The sequence below is a fragment of the Malaclemys terrapin genome, chromosome 15, assembly GCF_027887155.1.
Source record: "Malaclemys terrapin pileata isolate rMalTer1 chromosome 15, rMalTer1.hap1, whole genome shotgun sequence".
In the NCBI taxonomy this organism is placed as follows: domain Eukaryota; kingdom Metazoa; phylum Chordata; order Testudines; family Emydidae; genus Malaclemys; species Malaclemys terrapin.
The window spans coordinates 3,664,031-3,681,294 of record NC_071519.1 but is presented as its reverse complement, the minus strand read 5'-3'; the positions used below and the strand labels follow the sequence as shown (position 1 = coordinate 3,681,294).

Below are 17,264 nucleotides of genomic sequence, written 5' to 3'. Positions count from 1 at the left end.
AGGGGGGTGCTGTGGGGCAGGGAGCAGGGGACACCTCTCATGCTGGCCAGGTGGTCCCCACCCCAACAGCCCCGCGCTCCACCGCAGAGCCAGCTGCATCTCAGCCAGGCGAGGGAGGCCAGGGGGAGCTGCTCCCAGGCCCCCGCTTGGCCGGGGTGCAGCTGGGGGTTTCCCGGAGCTAGCGGTGGGATGGGGGCACGCCCGAACCCTGTACCTGGGCTGGCGGAGTCGTCGAGCTGCGGCTCCAGCGGCTGGAAGCCCCGCTGGCTCCGGAGGCTCTGGTTCAGGAGTTGGGCCAGCTCAACGGAGACGCAGCCGCTGGGCGCGAGGGGCAGGAAGCGCTCGGGGCCCCGCGCCACCGGCAGGGAGCTGCGCTGGGTGACGGGCTGCAGGGGCACCGCTTGGACGAAGGCCCAGCCGCCCCCGTCGCCGTCCCCGGCACCGCTGCAGGGGTCCTCTTGCCAGCTCTCCGGCTTCCCGGGAGGGGCGAGGCTGGGGGGCTGGCCCAGGCGCTCCGGCTCGGAGCGGGAGGTGGCGTCGGAGACGGAAGGCTGTTGGGGGACAAAGAGATGGGGGGGCTTGGAGACCGACAGGGAATAAGAAGAGGACTCCTGGGTTCTCTCCCTAGCTCTGGTAGGGGAGTGGTGCCTGGTGGTTAGAGAGGGGGCCGGGCTGGGAGCCAGGACTCCTGGGTTCTCTCCCTGGCTCTGGGAGTGGAGTGGGGGCTGGTGGTTAGAGCAGGGGGGGACTGGGAGCCAGGACTCCTGGGTTCTCTCCCTGGCACTCACCTGGCGGGGGCCCTTGGCGGGAGACTGCGAGGAGGAATCTCCGGTCAGCACGCGCAGGGCCTCGTTCCAATGCGACTGCATCATGGCCTGGAGCCGGGCCACCATGTCCGCTCGCTGGGCCTCCAGCCGCCACTTCCCGGCCTGCAGCTCTCGCGCCAACTCCTCCTGCCTGGCCAGCCTGCAGAGAAGGGGGTTGTCGGCGCTCTACTGTGGGGGTGCCCCATGGCCTGGATAACCAGCCGCCCACCCCAGAGGTGGCTGCATCTCAGCGCCGGGCAAGGGGTCCCTGGATAACCAGCCCCCCGGTGCCCGCTCGGTACCTCAGCTCATAGTCCTCAACCAGGCGCCGCTGCCGCTCCTCGCGCTCGGCCAGCTCAGCCCGGAACTGCGCCAGCTGACTGCCTAGTTCCCGCTCATGGTGCCCGCTGAGGTCCAGCAGCTGCTTCCTGAGGGGGGATAGAAGGGCCAGGCTGAGCAGCGGGCACGGGGCCCCCCTCCGGCCCCACCCGCGTAGGGAGCTGGGACCAAGCGGCTGGGAGGGGGGGCGGCCGTGGGGCAAGGAATTGGGGGGTACCTGTGCTGCTCCCGCATGGCACCCGTCTGCCGCAGGCTGTCCTCATGCACCCGCGCCAGCCTCTCCGTCACCTGCTGCTCCAGCGCCACCTTCAGCTCTGCCTCCAGCTTCGCCTTCTGGGCCTCGCACCGCGCCTGGGGGCACAGGGGTTCTGCTGGCAGCCAGGGACCCCCTCGAGCTAGTCCCCACCCTGGGGCTGGAGGGGAGCCGGCACCCCCTAGAGGGGGACAGGCCCCTGCCCCATTCTCTGCCCCCCTGAGCCAGCCAGTCCCCGCCCTGGGGCCAGATGGGAGCCAGCGCCCCCTAGAGGGGAAAAGCCCCCGGTACCTTCACCAGGCTGATCTCCATCTGCAGCCCGTCCCGCTCACTCCGCGCTGCCTCCAGCTCGCTCTCCAGGCGCTGGGCGTCGGCCTGCACTGAGGCCAGGACCTGCTGGGCGTCCGCGGCACGCTGGGCCTCCCGCTGCACGGCTGCCTGGCAAAGGGACAGCCAGATGGGCAGCCCCCAGGCTAACCACTGCCCCGCACTGCCCGGTTCCAGCAGAGACAGAACCCAGGACTCCTGGCTCCCAGCAACCCCCTGCTCTAACCACTAGCCCCCACTCCCCCCAAGGGGGCTGAGGGAGCGGTGGGGTAGAGAGCTGGACCCCAGGAGTGTGGGGGAGACAGGTGGGGTTTGGGGCACAGAAGGCAGTGGGGGCAGGATGTAGGAGCCAGGGGGCACAGAGCGGGGTGTTGTGGCAACAGAACTGGGCATCTAGGAGACAGGGGAACCCAGGGCACGGGGCACAGAGGGAGAGGGGCAAAGGGGGCATGACAAGGGCAAACCGGGCCGGCTGAGGGGCATCAGGGGAGTCCCCCGGCCAGTGGGAAGGCAAAGGGGAAGGGGCACCAGGGGTGGGGTGTGGGCAGAGTGGCAGGGTGCCCTGCTGGCAGGGGCAGAGGGGAGGCGGGCACAGGGTGCTGCTCCTGGTTTAGGGCAGTGGGGGGGGGGGGTCTCACCTTCTCTCGCTCCAGCTGCCTGGCGCTCTCGTCCTGCAGGGCCTGGCAACGCTGCTCCAGCTGGCACTCCCGCTGCGCCCAGCTCGCCTGCTGTTCCTCCAGTGTGGCCCGCAGCGCCTCCAGCTGGCGCTGCCCATGCTCCCGTTCCACCTGCAGCCCCCCCCCGCGCTGGCGCTCCGCCTCCAGGCTCCGCAGCAGCCCCGCCTTCTCCTCCTGCTGCGGGGGAGGGATGGGACACAAGGGTGAAAGGGGCCACCCAGCCCAACATGCACCAGGCCCGGTTCTAGGGGCAGCAAGGCATGCTGGGAGCTACAGTATCCATGGGCTCCGGTGCTCGGTCCTATGGGGAGTAGGGCATGCTGGGAGCTGTGATCCCCGAGGGCTCCGGCGCCTGGCTCTAGGAGGAGCAGGGCATGCTGGGAGCTGTGATCCCCGAGGGCTCCGGCGCCTGGCTCTAGGAGGAGCAGGGCATGCTGGGAGCTGTGATCCCCGAGGGCTCCGGCGCCTGGCTCTAGGAGGAGCAGGGCATGCTGGGAGTCACGGTCCCCATGGGCTCCGGCGCTCGGCTCTACGGGCCCCTTTCTGCACCCCCTAGCCGTGGGGCTCCAGCTCGGGCAGGGGACTCTTACCAGCAGTGCTGCCTCCTCACGCTGCTGGCTCGCCGCCTGCTGCTCCCGGCTCAGGGCCTCCAGCGCCTGCTCCAGCCGCACCTCCAGCTGCGACGCCGTCTGCGGGGGAGACACATCAGGGCTCAGGGCTGCGCCAGGCGGGCAGCTCAGCCACCAGCACCCCCCGCTGGCCCGCCACTCACCTCCTGCTGCTCACTCAGCGCCCGCTGCACCGCCTCCTTCTCCGCCTGGAGCCCGCGCAGCAGCTCCGTCCGCTCCGCCTCCTGCCGGTTCCAGCCCTCCACCACTTTGGCCAGGGTCTGCCAGAGGAGAGGGCAAAAGAGCGCGTCATTGGGAACGGCCCTGCCGGCGCCCCTCACTCCCAACCTGCAGCCCCCTACTAGCCCAGCCCTGCCCCCCACGCAGCCCTGCCAGTGCCCCTCACTCCCAACCCACAGCCCCTGCTCACCTTGTCCAGCTGCTCGATCATACTGTCCTTCTTCATGTCAGCGGAGATGGCTGCGGCCAGCTGCTGCTGCAACTCCAGGGCCCGGCTCTGCAGGCCCTGCACGTGCCGCTCACAGTGCTGCAAGGAAAGCAGGGGTCAGTACCGGGGCGGGGGCACCCCCCAGCTCCCTGCGGGCCATGCCACAGCTTCAGGCGAGACCCACCGCACCAAACCCACCAGTGCCCGGGGAATCCCCCAAGCGGCTAGCAGTACGGGGCACATGACACGCGCCCAAACACAGCTGAGCGCTCCCCATAGACAGCACTTCAGGGTAGTGAGGGCCACAAAGCACCCCCCCGTCCCCACCCCCGGACGGGCTTGCAGGGTAAGGCAGGGCTGTTCCCGAGAGGCCAGCAGGGGCCCCATTCCCTGCCCCAGGAGCTGGCTCCCCTCGGCTTCTACCCAGGCGCAGCGGCCTGCCCTGAGCATGCACCCAGTATCCAGGGGCAGTGGGTGACAAACGGTACCTTCTTCGCCCCATCAGATTCTACCTCCCCCATCACTGGGGGATCTGAGAGAGAACCCAGGAGTTCTGGCTCCCAGCCTGCCGCCGCCCCGCCCCCAGTCTAACCACTCGACCCCACTCCCCTCCCAGAGCCGGGGAGAAAACCCAGAAGTCCTGGCTCCCAGCCCCCCCTGCTCTAATCCACCAGCCCCCACTGCCCTCCCAGAGCTGGGGGGAGAACCCAGGAGTGCTGATCCTGAGCTCCAGTACGCCCCCCCATGGACAGTGCAATGGGTCCACCCAGCTGGGGGTCCCTCTGTGACGAACTGGGCCTGTTCTCACGGTGGTCTGTGAATGCTGACAGGGGAGTGTTCTGGGATAGTCTGCATTGCAGGATGGGATCTGCCCGAGGGCGCCCGAGGGCGCATACCTGAGTGTGTAACATGAGAACCCAGGAAGGGGTTGAAGGGGAGGCGACTCCTTAGCCCGGGAAACTGAACAAAGGCTGTGGGAGGGGTCGCTGAAAGGAGTGTGTGGGAAGCAGGCTGGAGAGATGGCTGGGGGGCAGAGATGGCTCTGACCTTCCAAGGGGGGCTGGGACCCCAAGATGGACCAAACTGAGGGGGTCCCAGTTGTCTGTGCCTGCAAGACCCGTCTTGGACTGTATTCCTGTCATCCAAATAAACCTTCTGCTTTACTGGCTGGCTGAGAGTCATGGTGAATCGCAGGAAGCCGGGGGTGCAGGGCCCTGAGTCCCCCAATACTCCGTGACAACTGGTGGCAGCGGCGGGATCTACTGCACCCCGTGGACGGCGCTTCCTGCAGTAAGTGACTGGGGAGCAGTAAAACGAAGGGGGATTGACGGGGACCAGGCGTGCTGAAGAGTGAGAGAGAGACGGTTATTACCCCTGGGAGTGTGTGACCAGCGAGAAGGACTTTTGCAGTAACAGGGTCCCCCGGGGGGATCGCAGCGAGTGGTCCCAGGGGCGGAGGAGTCTGCAGCTCGACCCTGGCAGAGAGGTGGTGACCTCGAGAAGGGCTGGCACACTAGGGGGCCCCCTGGGAACTGTGGGGAGCTGTGAGCACACAGGCCGGTGAGTGGCCAGCAGGAAGATGTATGCCAAGCGGCTTAAGAGCGACCTGGTGGAGCTGTGCAAGCAGAGGCGGCTGCGCATTGGGAGGCTCACCAAAGAACAGCTCATTGCCCAGCTGGAGGCGGAAGATCGCGCGAATGAACTGATCCCTGTGTCTCAGGGAAGCAGCCTGGCAAATGCAGCGCAGGCACCAGTGTCTGTCCCAGCTGGGAGTGGTCAGCCGGCTGCTGAGGGCTTCCCGAGACCCCTCCTTCCTATGCCTAGGGGAAGGGTGGGGAGGAGCCCAGCAAATACCGAAGGCGCCGTGAACCCCCCGGCCAGCAGGGGGTCCCCCCGGCGAAGCCCACCGGCCAGCAGAGGATCCTCCCGGCGGCGTTCGGCATCCGGGGAGCGGAATTGGCTGGAATGGGAGAAAGAGCTAAAACTGAGAGAGCTGGAGGATCGTGAACAACAGAGACAGCATGAAGAGAGACAGCGTCAGCATGAACGGGAGGAGAAAGAGAGACAGCATCAGCGTGAACGGGAGGAGAATGAGAGACAGCGTCAGCATGACCTGGAACTGGCGAGATTGAAGGGCAGCGAAGCCCCGGCTGCGGTGAGTGAGGGGGGACCCAGGACTGCACGGAGCTTTGATAAGTGCATCATGGCCCCATACAAGGAGGGGGAGGACATGGATGACTTCCTGGAGGCCTTTGAGACGGCCTGCGAGCTGCACCGTGTGGACCCCGCGGACAGACTCCGGGTCCTTACCCCCTTACTGGACCCCAAATCCGTGGCATTGTACCGCCAACTGGGAGAGGCAGAGAAAGGGGACTACGAACTATTCAAAAGGGCCCTGCTACGAGAGTTTGGGCTGACTCCTGAGATGTACCGGGAAAGGTTCCGGAGTCAAGATAAAACCCCTGAGATCTCATATCTGCAACTAGCCGCCCGCATGGAGAGATACGCCAGCAAGTGGGCTGGTGGGGCCCAGACGAAGGAGGACCTGATTAAACTGCTGGTACTGGAGCAACTGTATGACCGGTGCCCATCCGACCTGAGGCTGTGGTTGGTGGACAGAAAGCCAGAGAACCCGCGACACGCCGGGCAGCTGGCTGATGAGTTTGTAAAGAGCCGGTCAGGAGATAAAAGGGAGGAGTCCCAAAGGAACAGTCCCACCACAACGCAGAGAGAGAGTCACCATGGGACCTCCCCATGGGAAAATACAGAAAAAAACCATCAGAGGGGAGCATCCGGCATCAGGACCATCCGACCTACTCAAGGGGACCCATGGGACATGGGCTGCTACCACTGTGGCCAAAAGGGCCACATACGGGCCCAGTGCCCTAGGCTCAGGGACAGACTGAGCAGACCGAACCCACAGAGGGTTAACTGGGTAGAGACCCAGCCCGGCGAAAGGCAGCATTCCCAGGGAAGAGGGGCTGGCAGAGTACCACCTGCTAAGGAGGGAGGAGAGCTCCAGGCCAGCTCCTCTAGGGGGCTGGATGCTCCAGACTCAGGGTTTTTGGTTTATATGGTAGGCGCGGGGCTGTCCCTCCGGAGAGAGTACCTTGTTCCCCTGGAGGTGGATGGGAGGAAGGTCAATGGATACTGGGATACGGGCGCAGAGGTGACGCTGGCCCGGCCCGAGGTGGTGGCCCCAGATCAGGTGGTGCCCAACACCTACCTGACCCTGACGGGGGTGGGCGGAACACCAGTCAAAGTACCCGTGGCAAGGGTACACCTGAAGTGGGGGGCCAAGGAGGGCCCCAAGGATGTGGGGGTACACCCGTATTTGCCCACTGAGGTATTGATGGGGGGGGACCTGGAGAACTGGCCAAGCAACCCCCAAAAGGCACTGGTTGTGACCCGCAGTCAGAGCCGGCGAGGGGCACTGCGCCCTGGCCTTGGGGGGGGTGCCTTGCCTGAGGCGCAGGACCCTAACCTGGTGGGGAGGGAACGCCCAGGGACACGGCTCAGGGAGGCTGCAGCTTCAGGCCCAGCGGGCGAGGAAGAGCAGGTGGCCATCCCTGTCCCAGCTGCTGAGTTCCAGGCCGAGTTACAGAGAGACCCCTCCTTGCGGAAGATAAGGGACCTAGCCGACCTCAATGCGGTACAGACCATGGGACGAGGTGGCCGGAAAAGGTTCCTGTGGGAGAAGGGGTTCCTGTACCGAGAATGGGCTCCCCCAGGGGAAATGGAGTCAGGGGGGATCAGGAGGCAGCTGGTGGTACCCCAGAAGTATCGCCGCCAGCTGCTGTGCCGGGCCCATGATATTCCCCTCTCAGGGCACCAGGGAACCTGGCGTACCCAGCAGAGGCTGCTACGGAGCTTTTACTGGCCTGGGGTCTTTGTTACTGTCCGACAGTACTGCGGATCCTGTGACCCCTGTCAGAGGGGGAGGAAGGCCTGGGACAAGGGGAAAACAGCTTTAGGACCCTTGCCCAGCATAAAGGATCCTTTCCAGAGGGTGGCCAAGGTTAAAAGGGCGGCTCTAAACCAAGAGAGCCCAAAGCACAGACCTCCAGACTGGAGCGCTGGGAGAAGACCACAGCCCAGTTGGAACCCCAGAGGTATGGGGGTGGGAAAAGGGCACAGGCCGCATAAACCTTCCCACATGCGAACTGCGAGTGCCATCAAGCACCCCGACCTAAGGGGGGGTGTGAAACTGAAGGGGCCTGGTGTAATTCCCACCAAGGAACTGGAGGGATGCGGGGGCATCCATGGGAACGGGGGTAGGTTCGAACTTCCCCGGGTCACTGGCTAAAGTGACCCTGCTCAGTTCGGTCTCGAAGGGGGGAGAGATGTGACGAACTGGGCCTGTTCTCACGGTGGTCTGTGAATGCTGACAGGGGAGTGTTCTGGGATAGTCTGCATTGCAGGATGGGATCTGCCCGAGGGCGCATACCTGAGTGTGTAACATGAGAACCCAGGAAGGGGTTGAAGGGGAGGCGACTCCTTAGCCCGGGAAACTGAACAAAGGCTGTGGGAGGGGTCGCTGAAAGGAGAGTGTGGGAAGCAGGCTGGAGAGATGGCTGGGGGGCAGAGATGGCTCTGACCTTCCAAGGGGGGCTGGGACCCCAAGATGGACCAAACTGAGGGGGTCCCAGTTGTCTGTGCCTGCAAGACCTGTCTTGGACTGTATTCCTGTCATCCAAATAAACCTTCTGCTTTACTGGCTGGCTGAGAGTCATGGTGAATCGCAGGAAGCCGGGGGTGCAGGGCCCTGAGTCCCCCAATACTCCGTGACAACGACACCCTCTCACCCCACCCCCACCCCAGATCAGATCAAATCAATGTGCCCATCTAGCCCTGCATCTCACCACGATGGGTTAGAATCACCTTAGCCAGCCCTACGCACCTCCAAGTACACACACACACACACACAGCCTAGCTACACCCTACCCAGGTACACCCAGCACGTGTAAAATCACACGCACCACCCCGCATACACCCCTCCCTGAGTACACCCGCCCGTCCAGCCCTGGGACGTATAAACACACACACCACCCCAGGTACACCCTGTGACGAAGTGGAGGATTTTCGTGCAGAGGGAGTGGGACTCAGTTTCCCCAGGTGTTACTGGTTTAACGAGGTGAGGGGAGAGGAAGTTTGTTGTTACAGAGGACCGGAGAGGGAACTTGGGACCCCAGCCAATGCCCTGGAGAATGGACACCCCAGCGACTGGTGACCTGACGACCCGGAAACGCAGCGCAGGAGTTGCAGCTGGTTCTGGCCAGTGGGAGGACCATGGGCTGTGAAGAGAGGACCCCGTGACCTAACCAGCCGGTTCCAGCCAGAGGGGGCCAGAGGACAGAAGAGGGGAGAGGAGACCCAGTGACCCTGTTTACGACCCTGTTTCCCTGGAAAGAAGACAATGGACAGAGGTGGGGCTTGGGGCCCGTGATAGCAGATGCCCAGCTAGGAAGCAGGAGGGCTCTGGGCTGGAGAGGGGGAGCAGGCAGAGCCCACCTGGATGCAGGGGAGACTTGGATGGGCTGGGCTGAGGGAGGCCAGGCCTGAGGGTCAGAGTTTCCGGTGCTGTGTTCACCTCTCAATAAACCCTCCTGTTTTACACTGGCTAAGAGTCACTCCGGTCTAGAGAACAGGGTTGCATCAACCCCTTCGGGGGATGGAGGCCCCGGGGGTCCAGAGCAAGTGGACTCCCTGAGGGGGCCCACGGCAGAGACAGACATGCTAAGGCTCTGAGAGGTGCGTGGGTCCTAACCCCGAGAGAGAGTGGACCCCCGAGAAGGGCTGTCGCACTGGAAGAGGATCCCCCCACGGACCGCATGGGGCCAAGAGTGGGCACGATCTGGGAGTCCGTGACACACCCACCCGCCCAGCCCCAGTACGTATAAAACACACACACCATCCCAGGTACACCCCTCCCTGAGTACACCCGCCTGCCCAGCCCTGGTACGTGTCAACACCCACACACACACACACCGGGTACCCCCATCCCCAGGTACACCCGCCTGCCCAGCACTGGTTCATATAAACCCACTCCCCTGCCCCAGGTACACCCTGTAAACACACACACACACACAGAATGCCTGGTTACACACCTTCCCAGGTACACCCGGCCACCCAGCACACACCTCCACCCCAGGTACACCCCTAACTGGGTAGACCCGCCCACCCAGCTCCGGTACATGTAAACACCCACACCTTGGGTACACCCCTCCCCGGGTACACATGTCTGTCCAGCCCCAGTATGTGTAAACACATGCCCACAGCCCAGGTACACACCCACAAACCCTCTGGCATGTGTTTACACACACATACACTCTGGGTACATCCCTCCCCAGGTATACACCCCTCCACACCCACCAGGTCAGCACACACAGGGCACACAGTCCCCCAGGTTCACATCTACACACACCCCTGTACACCCTCCCCTCCACATGTATACACCGCTGGTACACACATGTACTGGGTACACCGCTCCCTGGAAATACATTCATGGTGAGAGCTGGGGGCAAAGGATCCTGGAAGACCAACCCAGCGCCCAGCCCCTCACCTTCCGGCGGGCCCGCTCCTTGGCCAGCGCCTCCTTCAGCAGCTGGGGCTCCGTGGCGGGCGCGGGCTCAGGGGGGGTGCCCAGGCGCAGGCTGGCGTAGCGGGGAAACAGCTCCTCCAGGCCGCACACTGAGCCGGGAGGGGACAGCTCCTGCAGGGGCCTGGCGCTGAAAGAGGGCAGGGGGTTAGGGGGCTCCCAGACAGGCCAGCACAGCTCAGCATCCTCAGCCCCCGCCCCAGCTCTCTCCAGGGCGTCTGTGGGTGCCGACGCCGAGACACAGCTGCCTCTGGGGTGGGGCAGCTGGTGACACAGGGACCCCTCGCCCAGCACTGAGATGCAGCCACCTCTGGGGCGGGGCGGCTGGTTACTCAGGGACCCCTCGCCCAGCGCTGAGTTGCAGCCACCTCTGGGGCGGGGCAGCCCAATAACAGTCTGACTTTAACCTGCTTCCCCCCGCCAGCACTCACGCGAGGAGGGCAGTGGTACTGTCGCTCTCAAAGGAGTCGTCGTCCTTCTGCTCTGCCAAGCCCAAGCCGAGGGCGCCCCCTGCTGGAGAAAGGGGCCGGCTGCTCAGCAACACCGTCCTCCAGATCTGCTGGGGAGCTCCGGAGCCCCCGTGTCCCACCCCATGGGCAGTGCGTGCTGCTCCCCTTGCGACACAACCACCCCCTGGCTCTGGGAGGGGAGTGTGGGCTAGTGGTTAGAGCGGGGGAGGGGGGACTGGGAGTCAGGACTCCTGGGTTCTCTCCCCAGCTCTGGGAGGGGGGTGGGGGCTCGTGGTCTAGCCAAGGGCCCAGGCAGGGCAGCACTGTTCCCTCACACAGGGGCCAGGCAGCTTCATGGGGGGCTGAGCTGACCCAGACCCAGCAGCTCTGTGCTGTGCTCTGCTCCCTGGCATGGCTGGGCACTGCCACAGTGCCCTCTGCAGGCCCTGCTGCACTTTGCAAGGAGAGAGGAAAAAGAGTGGGGGGGGAGCGAAAGGGAACCTGTGATGGCCCAAGGTAACCTAGCAAGTCTTGTAACCATAAGCCACCCCTAACCTACGGCACGTGCAGAGATCCCTCGCCCGGCACTGAGATGCGGCCACCTCTGGGGCAGGGCGGCTGGTTATATAGGGCCAACACTGAAATGCACCCACAGCTAGAGCGGCTATTTATAGAGGGACCCCTCGCCCGACGCTGAGATGCAGCCACCTCTGGGGTGGGGCAGCTTGTTACACAGGGACCCCTCGCCCGGCGCGGAGATGCAGCCATATTGGGGTCGGGCGGCTGGTTACACAGGGACCCCTCACCCAGCGCTGAGATGCAGCCACCTCTGGGGCGGGGCAGCTGATTATCCATGGACCCTTCACCCGACGCTGAAATGCTTCCACCTCTGGGGCGGGGCGGCTGTTCCCATTCCAGCTCTGACTGCCAGGGGAGAGTGCCCCCCGCCCCACTCACCAGAGGGCAGTTCACGGGAATCCTGCAGCATGGTCCGCAGGTGCGACCTCACGGTCTCCATCTCGGCCACATGCCGCGACTCGCCGCCCTGCTGGAGGAGCCAGACACAGCCGTCAATGCCGCCCGGCCCCACGGCCTGCCCCACCGTCCCGCCCCACATCCCCCCTCCTCACCTTCCTGCGGGCGCTAGCCTCCACCCCGACTGAAAGCGTGCGGTTCAGCTCCTCGGCCAGGGCGTCCAGGTCAGGCGGCTGCAGCTGGGAGCAGGCGTCCAGCTCGGCCTGACGGCTCCGGCGCAGGGAGGTGTAGAGTTGGGCTGTCACCTCTGAGCCGAAGGGCTGGGCCGGCGTGGCTGGGGCGGAGAGGGGCAGCGGCTCCATGTCGCTGAGCAGGTCCTCACTGCGCAGGGAGGCGTCCAGCCCGGGGCAGGGGCCCTTCTCCGCCATGGGGGGGGCCGCGCGGTCGCCGGGGAAAGAGCGCAGCCGAAGGGACTGGGAACTTGTCGCCTGGGGAGTCCCCCTTGATTGTGAGCAATAGAGAGGCTCTGACACACACAGACAGCCACAGCCCCACACACCGCCAGGAATCCCCCCAGCTGAGAGCAGTAGAGGGGCTCTGACACACATACACACACACAGCCAGGATAGAACCCAGGAGTCCTGGCTTCCCAACCACCACCCCCATTCTAACAACTAGCCCCCCACTCCCTTCCCAGAGCCGGGGAGAGAACCCAGGAGTCCTGGCTCCCAACCCCCCGTGCTCTAACCCACCAGCCCCCACCCCCTCTCCCTCTCCCAGAGATGGGGAGAGAACCCAGGAGTCCTGAGCATATTGGACCCCCACATGTCTCATCAATCAGGGCAGGTTGGAGTCACCCCAGGAACCTATCCTTGTAACAAAGCCCAATGCCAACTCTGTCCACATATCTATTCAAGTGACATCATCATAGGACCTAATCACATCAGCCATACCATCAGGGGCTCGTTCACCTGCACATCTACCAATGTGATATATGCCATCATGTGCCAGCAATGCCCCTCTGCCATGTCCATTGGCCACCCCGCACCCTTGGCTCCCTTGGCCTTGTGGCTCTGGCCCAGCCATGGGGGCAGGAACTGGTGTAGAGGCCGCTCCAGCCACCCTGGGGGTGTCAACCAGTGGGGCAATCCCCAGGGGGGGGGGGGACCCTGCTATGGGACAGGCATCACCACTCACCTGCCAGAGGTGGAGGGGAAGGTGCTGGGTCCCTCACACCAGGGCAACAGCCGCCGGGGGGCGCTCCAGGCTCTGGCTCCACACAGACCCTGGGGGTGCAGGGGTTGGGGGGGCACAGAGCAGTCAGGGGGGACCCAGCCAGGCCACCAGCATCACCAGGGTCTCCCCATCCCCCCATGATTCCCTTAGCCCCTCCCCCCACAAGGGCTCACCGCGTCCAGAGATCACCCCCAGAACAGCCCCCCCCCTCCAGTCCCACAGGGGTCTCCCCCAGCCCCATAAGGGTCACCCCCCAGCCCCGCCCCACCCCACTAGGGTCTACCCCAACCCAGCCCCACAAGGCTCCTGTCTCTTCCCCTTGGGAAAACCCCTCCCCCCTGGGCTGCCCAGAGTCACTCTCACCCTCACCCCCCTCAACTGCTCTTCCAGCCCCGCCCCCACAGCTCCACCCCTCCGCCCCGCGACGCTCCAGCCCCGCCCCCACAGCTCCACCCCTCCGCCCCGCGACGATCCAGCCCCGCCCCCAGCGCTTTAGCCCCGCCCCTCCTCATCCCCAGCCCCACCCCGCCACCCGACTCCCCGACACCATCCCCGCGCGCCCCTCCCCTCCCCTCCCCTCCGGCCCACCGGTCACCTGGGCGCGAGGCGGCCGCCGCCATCTTGGTGCGGGGCAAGGGCCGGCGCGCGGGGCGGGGCGGAAGCGGAAGCGGCGGCGCGGAAGGGAAAAAGCCTGCGGCGGGGCCGGGGCCAGCAGTGGCAGAGGTCTGAGAGTGCGGGGGTGGGGCAGAGTTGGGGCGGGATTGCGGCTGGTTTGGGGGGTGGAAAGGCTGGGGGTGGGGCAGAGTTGGGGTGTGGGGGCGGGGCTGGGTTGGGGGGTGGAAAGGCTGGGGGTGGGGCAGAGTTGGGGGTGGTTTGGGGGGTGGAAAGGCTGGGGGTGGGGCAGAGTTGGGGCGGGATTGGGGCTGGGTTGGGGGGTGGAAAGGCTGGGGGTGGGGCAGAGTTGGGGTGTGGGGGCGGGGCTGGGTTGGGGGGTGGAAAGGCTGGGGGTGGGGCAGAGTTGGGGGTGGTTTGGGGGGTGGAAAGGCTGGGGGTGGGGCAGAGTTGGGGCGGGATTGGGGCTGGGTTGGGGGGTGGAAAGGCTGGGGGTGGGGCAGAGTTGGGGTGTGGGGGCGGGGCTGGGGCTGGTTTGTGGGTAAAAAGGCTGGGGGTGGGATGGGTGGGGTTGGCTGAATGGTAGGTCGGGCCTTGGGGGGCTGGGGTGGGTTGTGGGGTAGTTGGGGGAAAGGTGGGCTCAAGTGGGGCTGGGAGGGACCGTGGGGCTCCATGTGGGGGGCTTGGGAGGGTTGGAGCTGCAGGGTCAGGGAGAGGGAGAAAAGCAGAAGGAAATTAAAGAGCCCAGTAACGAAGGTCTTCCCCCCCCCCCATGCCCTCTTGTGTGCCCATCACCCCCATGCCCTGCCCCTTTCCGTCCCACAGATGACTGTGCACAACCTGTACCTCTTTGACCGCAACGGGATCTGCCTGCATTACAGCGAGTGGCACCGCAAGAAACAAGCCGGCATCTCCAAGGAGGAGGTGAGACCCACCCCGCACCCCCCCCCGCACCTTGGTCGGCCGGGCCCAGACTCTTGCTTCCTGGGGGGCTGAGCCCATGGGGCGCCAGGAGAGACCCGGGGGCCCCAGTGGGGCGGGGGCGCACGTCCTCCTACCCACCCCAGCCTCGTTGTGGCGAGGGGTTGGTCTCACGCTGCCCTCTCTCTCGCTGCCCCCCAGGAGTTCAAACTCATGTACGGCATGCTCTTCTCCATGCGCTCCTTCGTGGGCAAGATGAGCCCCGTCGACATGTATCCTTCCGCCCCACCATAGGGCTCCGCTGGGGGGCAGGGGCTGTGCAGGACTGGGGGGGTGGAGGGGCTGTAGGCATGTGATGGGCTGGGAGGATATGTAGAGTCTGGGGCAGTCTCTATCCATGTGATGAGCTGGGCTGTGTAGGGTCGGGGGGGGTCTCATCCATGTGATGAGCTGGGGGGCCCATCAGCGGGCTGTGTAGGATGTGGGGGGTCTCTATCCATGTGATGGGCTGGGGGGGCCAGCAGGGGGAGCTGTGTAGGGTCTGGGGGGGTCTCTGTCCATGCGATGGGCTGGGGGGGGCTCTGTAGGATCTGGGTGGGGTTCTCTGTCCAATGGATGGGCTGTGTGGCATGGGGGAGATTCCTGATCCATATGCCTGGGTTGAGGAGTTTTCGGGGGAGTGGGGGACAGACCCCATCACACTCCTTAGCCGCGCGGGCTCAGGAAGGACGGGTTCCTGGCCTTTCAGACCAGCAAGTACAAGCTGCATTATTATGAGACGCCCAGCGGGCTCAAGGTCGTCATGAACACGGACCTGGGCGTGGGCAACATCCGAGACGTGCTCCACCAGATCTACAGCAATGTGAGTCTGGGCCTGGGCCCTGCCTGGGAGTGGGGGCTGGGAGCCAGGACTCCTGGGTTCTCTCCCTGGCTCTGGGAGGGGAGTAGGGGCTGGTGGTTAGAGCAGGGGTGGACTGGGAGCCAGGACTCCTGGGTTCTCTCCCCTGCTCTGGGAGGGGAGTGGGGGCTGGTGGGTTAGAGGGGGGGGGGCTGGGAGCAGGGACTCCTGGGTTCTCTCCCCGGCTCTGGGAGGGGAGTGGGGGCTGGAGGGTTAGAGCAGGGGTGGACTGGGAGCCAGGACTCCTGGGTTCTCTCCCCTGCTCTGGGAGGGGAGTGGGGGCTGGTGGGTTAGAATAGGAACCAGGACTCCTGGGTTCTCTTCCCTCCCCCAGATCTACGTGGAGTTCGTGGTGAAGAACCCGCTGTGCAGCCTGAGCGAACCCATCCAGAGTGAGCTCTTCCACGCCAAGCTGGATGGCTTCATCCGGGGCCTGCCATTCTTCTCGGCCCGGGCCGGCTGAGCCCCCCCACCCACCGCGCCTCTCTACCAGCCAAACCCCAGCCCTCCGCACAAGACGTGGGGCTGCCCCCGCCTCACTCCCACCCTCCCGCCCCCTTCACAGAGCCGGGTGAGCCTGCATCCCACAATTCCCTGCAGGCTGGTGCGCGCGCGACCCCCCCCCCTCCCCCCCGGGGTCTAGCTGGGGGGGGCGGGCTCGCTCAGTCTGGGAGGGGAGTGGGGGTCTAAGTGAATAGAGCAGGATCCCTGGCTTTTCTCCCCGGCTCTGGGGGGCGAGTGGGGGCTGGAGGGTTAGAGCTGGGGGGGCGGGGAGCCAGGACTCCGGGGTTCTCTCCCCAGCTATGGGGGGCGAGTGGGAGCTGGAGGGTTAGAGCTGGGGAGGCTGGGAGCCAGGACTCCGGGGTTCTCTCCTGGGCTCTGGGAGGGGAGTGGGGGCTGGTGGTTAGAGCAGGAGCTCAGGTTCCTGACTTTCATCCTTCTCTGCCCTAGACCCCAATCCCGTCCAGGTGGAGCCCGGGAGAGAACCCCGGAGTCCTGGCTCCCAGCCCTTTGCCAAGTGGGACACGCTTCTCCTGTTCAGTGTGGCATTAGTGGGCATGTTCAGACCTTCCATGAGCTGGGCGGGCATTGGGGTTGTCCTGAGCAGATCCCAGTTCCATGCCGGAGCCTCCTTGGTGGATTAAAGTGTTGCTCTCCCATTCCAGCGGCCTTCCCTTCAGTGCCGGCGCCTCTGGCCCCCCCGGGGAGCGGGCATGGGGCAGAGGGCACCAGCTCGTGTCTGGCAATGGGGGGCACCCGCTGCTGCTGGACAGACTGGGGTCGGCACAGTCAGCAAGCATCTTGCCTTGGGCCCATCCGGCTGCAGGGCGGGGACTGGCTGGTGCAGGGGGGCGGGGAATGGGGCAGGGGCCTGTCCCCTCTAGGGGGCACCGGCTCCCCTGTCATGCTGGGGAGAGGGAGGCTATCCCTGTTAATCCTGTATTTGCCAGCTGGGGGCTGGCCCAGGAGCAGTGTGTGGGGAGGGGGGGCACCTGCTGCTAAAAGGCAGCGCCCGCTGCCTGTGCGGGTGAGCATCTGTGGGAGATAATTCCTCTAATCCCCGGCCGGGACGCTCAGGTACCAGCGCCAGGGAAGGGCTGTGGCTGGTTCCCGTCTGGGCGGAACCCAGGAGTCCTGGCTCCCCGCCCCCCTCCCCGAGCCGGGGGCAGAATTGGGGAGGGGGGTGACCTTGTACTCGGGCTGGGAGGGTGGCCGTGGTTCTGGGTGGGGCCCCTCATGGCTTCCCGAGGCAGCTGCTGCTGCGGGCCGGAGTGTCCCACTGGCTAGGGAGCAAGTGTTGAGTTGTGGGAGATAGGCTATCGTCTGGCTGGAGGCCGCCTTCATGGGGCTTACAAGCCCTCCCTGAACGAGCCGTGGCCCAGACCCCAAGATGACAGCTGCACCTATCCCGAAAGCAGGCATAACCCTTTCTTCCCCACCCCTCCCCCTGGGCTAGCAATGCAAAACACAGAGGGAAACTGAGTGAGTCAGGTCTAGTGGTTAGGGCTGGGAGCCAGGACTCCTGGGCTCTCTCCCTGTCTCTGGGAGGGAAGTGGGGGCTGGTGGGTTAGAGCAAGGGGGCTGGGAGCCAGGACTCCTGGGTTCTCTCCCCAGCT

At 65.2% G+C, this 17,264-nt stretch overlaps 2 protein-coding genes across 7 annotated transcripts in view; one reads left to right on the top strand and one right to left on the bottom strand.

Moving 5' to 3' along the window:
- The window catches only part of CNTROB (centrobin, centriole duplication and spindle assembly protein), a 35,628-nt gene that overhangs the window by 9,057 nt on the left and 9,307 nt on the right, over nt 1–17,264 (bottom strand). Inside the window, exons 1-15 of one of the 5 annotated variants that reach the window (XM_054005320.1) lie at nt 13,312–13,358; nt 12,678–12,766; nt 11,636–11,981; nt 11,463–11,553; nt 10,488–10,569; nt 10,021–10,186; nt 3,441–3,557; nt 3,175–3,291; nt 2,993–3,091; nt 2,364–2,579; nt 1,690–1,836; nt 1,363–1,496; nt 1,109–1,234; nt 789–966; nt 215–551 (exon numbers count right to left, since the gene is read on the bottom strand). In XM_054005320.1, the coding sequence (XP_053861295.1) occupies nt 215–551; nt 789–966; nt 1,109–1,234; nt 1,363–1,496; nt 1,690–1,836; nt 2,364–2,579; nt 2,993–3,091; nt 3,175–3,291; nt 3,441–3,557; nt 10,021–10,186; nt 10,488–10,569; nt 11,463–11,553; nt 11,636–11,908 (2,083 nt within the window). In that variant the 5' untranslated portion in view covers nt 11,909–11,981; nt 12,678–12,766; nt 13,312–13,358. Of the gene's footprint in view, nt 1–214; nt 552–788; nt 967–1,108; nt 1,235–1,362; nt 1,497–1,689; nt 1,837–2,363; nt 2,580–2,992; nt 3,092–3,174; nt 3,292–3,440; nt 3,558–10,020; nt 10,187–10,487; nt 10,570–11,462; nt 11,554–11,635; nt 11,982–12,677; nt 12,767–13,311; nt 13,359–17,264 lie in introns of those variants that run through there. The other 4 variants (XM_054005316.1, XM_054005317.1, XM_054005318.1 and 1 more) reach the window with 4 other exon arrangements.
- On the top strand, nt 13,340–16,307 carry TRAPPC1 (trafficking protein particle complex subunit 1). 2 transcript variants are annotated; one of them, XR_008441698.1, is made up of 6 exons: nt 13,340–13,439; nt 14,154–14,252; nt 14,451–14,521; nt 14,973–15,111; nt 15,482–15,718; nt 16,099–16,307. XR_008441698.1 is itself a non-coding variant. In XM_054005327.1 (5 exons), exons 2-5 carry the CDS (start codon nt 14,154–14,156, stop codon nt 15,608–15,610), a joined length of 438 nt encoding a protein of 145 aa, XP_053861302.1. In that variant the 5' UTR covers nt 13,340–13,439; the 3' UTR covers nt 15,611–16,307. The 2 variants fall into 2 exon arrangements, 1 of the variants encoding a protein (XP_053861302.1); XM_054005327.1 differs by having other exon boundaries at nt 15,482–16,307.

Excerpts from the sequence above, each read along its gene's own strand:
- TRAPPC1 (XM_054005327.1), top strand. The coding sequence starts at position 14,154 with ATGACTGTGCACAACCTGTACCTCTTTGACCGCAACGGGATCTGCCTG. Across the intron at positions 14,253-14,450 it reads CCGGCATCTCCAAGGAGGAG|GAGTTCAAACTCATGTACGG; the intron begins GTGAGACCCACC and ends GCTGCCCCCCAG. Across the intron at positions 15,112-15,481 it reads TCCACCAGATCTACAGCAAT|ATCTACGTGGAGTTCGTGGT; the intron begins GTGAGTCTGGGC and ends TCCCTCCCCCAG.